The sequence below is a fragment of the Prionailurus viverrinus genome, chromosome D2 (genome assembly GCF_022837055.1).
Source record: "Prionailurus viverrinus isolate Anna chromosome D2, UM_Priviv_1.0, whole genome shotgun sequence".
NCBI classification, from domain to species: domain Eukaryota; kingdom Metazoa; phylum Chordata; class Mammalia; order Carnivora; family Felidae; genus Prionailurus; species Prionailurus viverrinus.
Genome location: NC_062571.1, coordinates 34,159,666 through 34,169,512, shown reverse-complemented (window position 1 = coordinate 34,169,512; position 9,847 = coordinate 34,159,666). Strand labels below are relative to the sequence as shown.

Genomic DNA, 9,847 nt, shown 5'->3' with positions numbered 1-9,847 from the left:
AACACAAGGAGAGTGGAGTTTCCTCAGCACCATCTCTGGGCAATCTGTAGAGATCAGACACTGTTGAGTGGAAATGAAAACACTGCTGTAAGCAGAGAGGCAAAAATGTCCCAGCACCAGTGTGGCTGCACTTAGGAGCTCTGCCGGGTTGGAGGACAGAGTCTGAGCTGAGAGCCAAGAAGAGACTAAGGCAGAAGCCGGGGTCCCGAATCTGAACGCCCACTTCACACACACTTAGAACACACGGATAATATCCTGACCATTGGTATGGGTGCCATTGTTAACCCACTGACATTGGGGGTTTCCTGAGCTCTCAATACATCCTCCTAAATCTCCCTAGAGACCATGCACAGATGGTCTTAGGGGTGGTGCTGGGATCTTGGGACAAGATCTTGTGTCAAGAGGCTAGCCCTAAAGGACCAAATTTGTAACTGATCAATAGGTTAACAAGTTGGTTGGGGGCAGAATTCCAATTGCTCCACCGCTCGTGCCTCCTACAAGTTGGCCAACATCTCCCTCCTCCAGGGCTGTGGAATCCACTTTGAAGTGTTCTCTCTGACTGGCCATCCCTCAGACAGGCCCTCCCACTGCCTAACCTTTACCCTTTCTAATTGCCCTGATCTCATCCCAACCTCCATTGCTATGTTTAAAGTCCACCTCTGGGGAATACACAGATTGAGTGTTCCAGATAACCCCCTTCCCAGTCCTGCTTGACATCTGGCCAGCAGCCTGCATACCTGGATTTCCTGGGACACTGGCTGGGGTTTGAGGAAAGACCTCAGCACCCAGCTGGCTTCAGGATGAAGCTGGCCACTGGCTTCTTGATTTTGTGGCTCAGCCTGTGGGGTGGCCCAGCTCGGAGTGACACCAGCCCTGATGCAGAGGAGTCCTATTCAGACTGGGGCCTTCGGCACATCAGGGGCAGTTTTGAATCTGTCAACAGCTACTTCGATTCCTTTCTGGAGCTGCTGGGAGGGAAAAATGGAGTCTGTCAGTACAGATGCCGATACGGTGAGTGCATGCGCAGTTTCTCTTCCTGGTGGGCCTGTCAACAGTGGGAGCAGGGTCTCAGTCTGTCACACACTTTTCCCTGCCATTCACCTCCTAAGTCGGTTTGCCAGATTCAGCAAATAAAAATACGGGATTCCCAGTGAAACGTGCATTTCAAATAAACAACCAATAATTTGTTAATATATTTGAAATATTTGGGACACACTTACACTGACAAATTATCGATTGTTTATCTGAAATGCACATTTCACTGAGTTTCCTGGATTTTTGCTAACAAACTTACTCCAGGGAAACGGCTTCATTTTAGTGAGTTTGTTGTGAGGCCATTACTTAGAAACAACAAGTATGGGTGGGGGTCGGGGAGAAAATGAGGAGGTCTTTGTGAGGAGTTCCTAGGGATGAAAACTTGAGCTGAACATTCAGAGAAAATTCTACTGGGAGGTGAAACAGCTTCCTCAGTCACTCTGTGCTAAGCTTGGAGATGGATTCTTCTTTCCTCTTAATGTAGTTCACACCTCCCTGCCAGCTCTGTCAGTCCCTGATGGGCATCAGTGTGTCCGACCCTCCTAAGAGAGCTTACAGAGTATGACTGCCTCAATCAGCCATGGCAGGCCTTCAGGGTTAGGAAGGGCTTGCTGCCAGCTGTCTCTACCCACGAAGGACCAGGCCCTGAGCAGGTCTCAGACTGTCCCTCAGGCCTGGCGTCAGATGTACAGTTGTGAACGGGTAGGGCACTACCCTGCCTGAGTTGTAAAGAGGGTACGTGGGAGCCAGGGTGCACTTCCAGCTGCCAGGAATTGTCCCTGGTGTCAGTTCTTCCTTCTCCACGCTAGGAGTCAATTTAAGGGCAGCAGGAAGCAGGGCCCTGGACCTTGCTGCTGGGAGGCAGGAGTAACTTCAAAAGGGGAGGAGAGTGGTTTTCGAAAGCATGCACGGTTTCATATAGTGTTAGTTTTATGGTTTAGGTTATCAAATATTTCATCATGGGATCAGAGATGGAAATGGTGAGTCAGTCTAGCCTAGCAGGAAAACATTTAAGAAATATTTTCTCCAAACACTTTTGAGAAAGAGAGAAAGAGAGAGAGACAAAAAAGCTGCATAATTGCTGGACTCACCCAATCAGTCTCACTCACTCCCTTTTTACCTGTGAGCAGGGGACATCACTTCCTTACAAACCATGAGTGACTCAATGGGTAATCCTTGAGGCAGAACCAAAAATCTTGCAGCATAAAAGTTTGAACCATATACAGTTATGGCGAACAAAAGAGTCGCATCTTCTATGTGATGATCCCTTAGGGCAAAAAGCCATCTGCGCTGGGCCTACCTGGGCTCCTGGCCCCATCTTCGGCCAACGTGGGTTGGACAAAGGCAGAGGTGACTTGTCACTGGACTGTGCTCACCTAGTTTGCATCAATGGTGCAGGGAGGGGGTTAACTCACTTCAGGTATTTCTTCAACACAGGTGCTATTTTTCTTCCTAGAGGCGATAGGAGACTTGGGTCTGTGGTTTAGCAAATAGATAACCACGGGGATTGTTTAGGAAAACAAGAGTCAAAGCTTCTTCTTCTTTCTTCTCTGGCAAAACAGCATTAAAAGATTTCAGCAAATTTTGGTTGCAATCTTCTACCTGGGCAGGGGCAGCAGCTACTAGTGGGGGATGGGACAGTCAACAGAGACATTGCTGGAAGGCAAATAACTCCACTCACTCTGAAAACAGAACCTGTGAAAGGAGGGGCCTGAAAAACATACAAAATAGGGGGTTAAGCCTTATTACCTTTGGAACTTAGTGGAGCCAAGAACCTGGAGGCCATGGCCAAACAGCGCAAAATATCTTCTCAGGTTGATTATGAATCAAGCAATCTTTGGAACAGAAAATACCTAATAATTAACTGGGTCTCTCTGTCCTTTTTCAGTTTGCTTTGTGGTACACTTCTTGTGCACCACGCCTCTATCCCCAAAGCAGTGGTTGTCAAACTCCACTGCTTTGAAGTCTCTAGTGGGCTTAAAAAGATTGCTATCTTTCCCCACCCCCCACCACATTTCTGATTGGGTAGGTAGGTAGGTCAGCGGTGGAGCCACAGAATTTGCATTTTTAAAAGTTCCCAGGTGATCCTGGTGCAGGACCACATTTTCAGGAAAAAAAAAATCAGTTTTAAAGGTTACAATCTTTTGCCAGAGGAAATAATTTAGCAACAATTAGTCTACCAAAAAATTTTTTTTTCTATTTGATAAGTACTTAACCACTACTTAAAACCATAGTTCTCTATCTTGGCCCTGTACTTACCAGCACCTGGGGGTCTTTAAAAACTGTGCCCAATCAGAATCTCCATGGGCTGGACCCAGATGTCAGTATTTAAAAAAAAATTTTTATAAGTGTTTTTTAAATGTTTATTTATTATGAGAGAGAGAGAGCGAGCACAAGCAGGGGAGGGCCAGAGAGAGAGGGAGAGAAAGAATCCCCAGCAGGCTCCGCACTGGCAGCGCAGAGCCTGATGCTAGGCTGGAACTCATGAACTGTGAGATCATGACCTGAGCAGAAGTCAGACGCTTAACTGAGCCACCCAGACATGCCCAGATTATCACTATTCTTAATGTTTCCCAGGTGATTACCAAGTGTATGGAGCACTATTTTAATAGGTCTTTCGTGGAGAACTTCAGCCTGTAGGTTGTTCTGACAGATGAAGGTGTGTTTGTGGCCTGGTAGCCTACAACATTGTGTCAGCATTGGTTTCCCCACTTCTTACTTAGATCTACAGCAGCTTGTTTTCATGTCAACACATAAAATCTGTACTTGTTAAGGATCAGACTGTAAATACAATGAGATTCAGCAGGTATTAATAGCAGATGTAGCACAGCTGCTATAAGGGGTATGCACTAATGTGATCAAGATTTCCTCTCCCTGCTGCCAGAGATTCTGATTCAATAGGTCTGTGGTAGGACCCGGGAACTGCACGGGAGGCCCTTGAACTAACCAGGCTTTGAGAAATACTAGTAATGGGAAAATCATGGGTTTGAAGTGGGGGTGGGTGGGTGTGAATTCCATTGCTGGTGACCTTGGGCAAGTTATCTAACTCTCTCAACCTTTGTTGACTCATGTTTTGTTTTTTTTTAATTAAAAAAATTATTTTTAAGTGTATTTACTTTTGAAAGAGAGAGAGAGCATGAGCTGCAGAGCAGCAGAGAGAGAGGGAGACACAGAATCTGAAGCAGGCTCTAGGCTCTGACCTGTCAGCACAGAGCCTGATGCAGGGCTTGAATCCACGAACTGTGAGATTATGACCTGAGCTTCATGACCTGAGCCAAAGTTGACCCTCAACTGACTGAGCCACCCAGGTGCTCTTGTTGACTCATGTTTATAAATGTTAATAACACCTACCTTGCAAGGTTGTTATAAGAATTAAGAATTAGTGCTAGGTATGGAGCACGGCAGGTACCGAACAAGTTTTATAAATGTTATGAGAAATATGGCCTGGTGAACAGGTTAAATACGCATTCAGATTCTTCCAGTTCTCTTTCAACATAAACACACACACACACACACACACACACACACGCACACACAAATCCCACAGGCTGGACAATACCTTCTCAGCTTCTGGAAGAAATCATCAAATGATAATTTAAGTGTTCTGTGCTTTTATGAAGGAGGAGGGTCTCTGCAGCAGAGTTTGTGTGTCTTGTAAATTATGATTGAAAGTACTGGTCCAAGGACACCTGGGTGGCTCAGCTGGTTAAGGGTCCGACTCTTGATTTTGGCTCAGGTCATGATCTCACAGTTCATTGACACGGAGCCCTGCGTTGGGCTCTCTGCTGGCAGTGTAGAGCCTGCTTGGCATTCTCTCTCTCTCCCTCGCTCTCTGCCCCTCCCCCACTCACGTGTGCATGCACATTCTCTCTCTCTCTCTTTCTCTCTCACAAAATAAATAGAACTTAAAAAAAAAAAAAAGATACTGGTCCACACTCATACTTTGATAAAAAGACCTCATGATAGAGGTGCCTGGATGGCTCAGTCAGTTAAGCGTCTGACTTTGGCTTAGGTCATGATCTCACAGCTCGTGAGTTCCAGCCCTGTGTCAGGCTCTGTGCTGACAGCTCAGAGCCTGGAGCCTGCTTTGGATTCTGTGTCTCCCTCTCTCTCTCTCTCTCTGCCCCTCCCCCCATTGTGCTCTATCTCATTCTCTCTCTCTGTCAAAAATAAACAAACATTAAAAAAAAGACCTCATGATGAATTTCTTCTTGGGTTTAGTTCTAGGAAAAAAAAGTATCTCTAAATATCTTTTAATCTGTTTAAAATCTTAGAGCAAAATTTTATGAACCTGTGAGTTCATATCTTTTTCCAGGAAAAGGATTCACAGCCTAAATCAGATTCTTAAGGGGATCTATAGCTTGAAAAAAGGAAACAGCTACTGGTTTAGAGGCAAAGATTGTTCTTGTGCTAGGGTGACCGACTGTCCAGTCTGCTGGCGGCTGAGGGGAGAGGCAGGGTTGGGGTGGGGATTCCTGGGACATGGACTTTCAGTACTAACACAGGGACAGTCCCCGGCGAACCAGGACAAGTTGGTCATCCTCCCTCCTGCAGTAACTTAATCTGTTTTAGTAACTGAAATGGAGTTTATTGCTTCAGTAAAATTGTCAGAGTTCTGCTTTGTTCCCTTGGTGTGTTACTCATGCTGTATTTGAGTGTTTCTGGAAGGACATACATTTCAAATAAAGTAGTCTGATTCCTTAGTAGATCTCTAGCAGAGCAAAGCTCCTGCAGGAGCCAGCTGGGTGGGGAGAAGGGACACACCCTCCCGGGAAGATGTAACCCTTGATCTGGGTAATAAAGCACAGAAGTTTTTATTGTTCTTTTCAGTGACAAAACTGAGAGGGAAGAAAGGTTGGGTCCAGGAGGCAGTGTGCATGCTTGTGGTAGAAGTCGGGTTTTGTGTCTAACCCTCCTCTTAAATCTCCCTCATTTGTCTTTTAAGTGTCTGACGTGTTTTATGGTGTCTCAGTTTGTTCAGAAGGTTTTAATTTTCATAAGATCAAGTCTGTCAGTCTTTTCCTTTATGGCTTCTGAATTGTTTGCCTTGCTTAGAAAGCCACCCTCACATCATGATTATAACAACCTTTTGCTAATTTTTTTCTGTGAAAGCAGCCATGTCTAATATGTAATAAATGAGTGTTTCTGTGTTCCAATTAAACTTTTTTACAGACACTAAAATTTGAACTTCATATAATTTTCACGTCACAAAATAATATCCTTCTTTTGACTCCCTCCCACCAATTATTTAAAAATATAAAAACAATTGTCAGCTGGAAGGTTATATAAAAACAGGCGATGGGTTGGTCTTGGGTCATCGTTTGCCAACCCCTGAATTAGAGGATCAAGTTGTCAGCCTCCCAATTCTATAAATAGCCAAAATCAGAAAATAAAATTAGTCTATGGGCGTAGTCCATTATTGATGCCCAGACTCAAAACATCAAACTGTAAAGACTCATTGCTAAGCTCAACTCAAAACTACTCAAGCTATAATTTGAGGATACAATAAATTATTTCTGCCCAGATTCAAACCATGACCTTTTTTCTTAGAACTTTTCCTTCAAGCTTCATTCCTAAACAGAATTCCTGCAGCTATCATAAACTATTAAATAAATACAAAAATTAAAAATAACCAGCAGGACAGGTGGCTAGTGTCTGTAGTTGGCGTTCCATTAGCTTTCAAACTGGGATATCAGAATTTTATCTTCTATGAGTTATCAACTACAAAAAAGGTAGAGGGAAACCCAGGAAACTCCACAGAGTCTACTGCAAAAGCTCTTTATCAACAAAATTATTAAAGGCGTAAGTTTCATCATAAAAATTATGCATTAGTTTCTTCATTAAAAATGTTCCTCCTGATTTCTATAAAGCTAGTATGTGTAGAACATTTGTAAAGGAACAATCCAAAGAAAAAATAAAATCACCATAATATTACCTACAAGAGACAATTCACATTTAATCTATGGCATAGTATGATTATTTTAATATGTGTATTTTGATTACTAACATTACTTAATACATTTTACCCATTCCCCAACTCCCAGTAATTCTGGCACACACACACACACACACACACACACACAGAGTAGGTTAGTAGGGTATCATTGGTAGGGTACATTTCTCAAGAACTTTGAAAAGTAATGCAGGGATTACTGGTGGGCTGGCAGACTCCATCAACAAGCACAGTACTTCTCCATTATAAATAAAAAATGTTAGGTGAAAATAAAACATTAGAAAAGATACGCCCTCAAGCTAGAATGGAATAAATGGAAACTTGAAGTGTTGAAGAGGAACACTAATGCTAAAGTAATGAGCAGGAGCTGATGCTAAAACCCTTGGGGGTTTTAAGATCACATGTAGACTCTAGGGGCTGAGGAATGGGTTTTAATACTCATACAAAGAGAGAAAGAGTAACTTTCACTTGTAAGAATTGGGAATCTGGAACGGAACAGTCTGTATAAAGCTTAAAGCCCGAGGAGCTGCCCAGTCTGTTTAAAATGGGTTAGAAAATATCTACCCAATATTTCAAGAAAGTAGCAGGGATGATTTCCATCCACCTGGGGCTGAGACTTAAAGGGGGAATAAAGAACATCCACCAAAAAATCACTACTCCAAACATATTCTATTCACACATGTGGAATTTGAACTTAAACAGTTGGCCTGAGGTGAGTTTCCCAAGCTGAGAAATTAACATAAATACTAGTGTCTCAAGGATCTTAAGGCTCCCAGAGCCACAGCAAAGGTAATTGAGGAACCAATATTAGTACATGACCCAGGGCACAGAAATTCCTTCAGGAAAAAAAAAAAAAAAGCCCTTCTGAAGATAAGGTCTTACTGAAAAATTATACACTATGTGAAAAAATAATCAATCAGGAGGGAGAGTCAGCAGACATTAAAAAAAAATGACTTGTATCCCAAAGACTGGAGATTATAAAAGAATATTTGAAATCATTAAAGAAATAAAACAAGGACTAGAAAACATAATAAAAAGACAGAACTCGGTGTAAATGAATACATAGATTTAAAAGAAGAATCAAATTGGATTCCAAGAAGTGAAAATTATAGTTCTTGAGAGAAAAAAAAAACAGCAGATGAGTTAAATAGCAGATTAGTGAACCTAGAGAGAATTAGTGAAATGGAAAATAGATTTGATGAGCTAGACAAAATTCAGCACAGAGAGAGAAAAAAGATCGAAAATGTAAAAGAGAGGTTAAGATATATGAAGGACAGAATTAAGAAGATTCATCATTCAGTAGTAAGAAGCCCAGGAGAAGAAAGTAGGGAGTATGAAGAAAAGAAAATATTCAGATGGTGGCTGTGAATTATCCAAGGTGAAAGAAACCAGGTCTTCAGATTTTTCCAATCAAGATAAGGATATACAATCCACATCTAGATACAGTGTAGTGAAACTGTGAGGATGTGGAGAAATTGGAGCCCTTGTGCAATTGCAACCCTTGTGTTGGGAGGGCAAAATGCTACAGCTGCTGTGGAACACAGTTTGACAATTTCTCAGAAAGTTCAACATTGAACTACCATATGACCCAGCAATTCCACCACGTAGGTATATGTATCCCAAAGAGTTGAAAACAGATATTCAAACAAATATTTTTGCACGCAAGTGTTCATAGCAGCACTTTTCACAATAGCCAACAGATGAAAACAACCAAAATGTCCATCAGTGGATGGATGAATAAACAAATTGTGGTATATTCAGAGAATGGTATATTATTCAGCCATCAAGTGAAACGAAGTATTGATACATGCTACAACACAGATGAACCATGAAAACATTATGTTAAGTGAAAGAAGGCATATATATTGTATGGTTATATAGTGTATGGTTCCATTTATTCAAATATCCAGAATAGGCAAATCTCTAGAGACAGAAAGCAGATTAGTGAGGGGCGCCTGGCTGGCTCAGTTGGAGGAGCATGCAACTCTTGATACCCCTATGTGGGGTATAGAGATTACTTTAAAAAAATCTTTTAAAAAAGTAGATTAGTGCTTGCCAAGTATTGGGAGAAGGGGAGAATAGGAAATGAATATTTAATGAACATTTGGTCTCCTTTGGAGGGTGATGAAATGTTTTTGGAAGTAGACAGAGACAATGGTTACACAACACTATGAATGTACTGAACACCACTGAACTGTGCACTTTAAGATGGAAATGTGAATTTCACCTAAAAAAAGAAAATAGACTTCATCAAAATTAAAAACTTTGGCTATTCAAAAATACCATCAAGAAAGTGAAAAGACAAGGGGCGCCTGGGTGGCTCAGTCGGTTAAGCGTCCGACTTCAGCTCAAGTCACGATCTCGTGGTCCGTGAGTTCGAGCCCCGTGTCGGGCTCTGGGCTGATGGCTCAGAGCCTGGAGCCTGCTTCCGATTCTGTGTCTCCATCTCTCTCTGCCCCTCCCCCGTTCATGCTCTGTCTCTCTCTGTCTCAAAAATAAATAAACGTTAAAAAAAAAAAAAAAAGAAAGTGAAAAGACAAACCACAAAATGGGACAAAATATCTGCAAAGAAGATATATATGTGAGTGGCCAATAAGTACAGGAAAAGATGATCAACATAATTAGTTATTAGGAAAGTGCAAATCAAAATGACCATTAAATACCACTTCACACTCATTATAATGGCTGTAATAAAAAAGACAGATTATAACAAGTAGAGGAGAGGATGTGGAGAAATCAGTACCTTTATACATTGCTGTAGGGAATGTAAAATTGTGTCACCACTTTGCAAAATAGTCTGTTAGTTCCTGAAAATGTTAAACAGAGTTAGCATATGACCCAGAAGTTTCATTCCTATGG

The 9,847-nt window shown here is 42.0% G+C and overlaps 1 protein-coding gene across 2 annotated transcripts in view; it reads left to right on the top strand.

Moving 5' to 3' along the window:
• Positions 1-800: 800 nt before the first annotated feature.
• Positions 801-9,847, top strand: part of PLA2G12B (phospholipase A2 group XIIB) — a 30,252-nt gene continuing 21,205 nt past the window's right edge. For both annotated transcript variants that reach the window (XM_047826506.1, XM_047826507.1), the window contains exon 1: positions 801-1,011. In XM_047826506.1, the coding sequence (XP_047682462.1) occupies positions 801-1,011 (211 nt within the window). The remainder of the gene's footprint in view (positions 1,012-9,847) is intronic.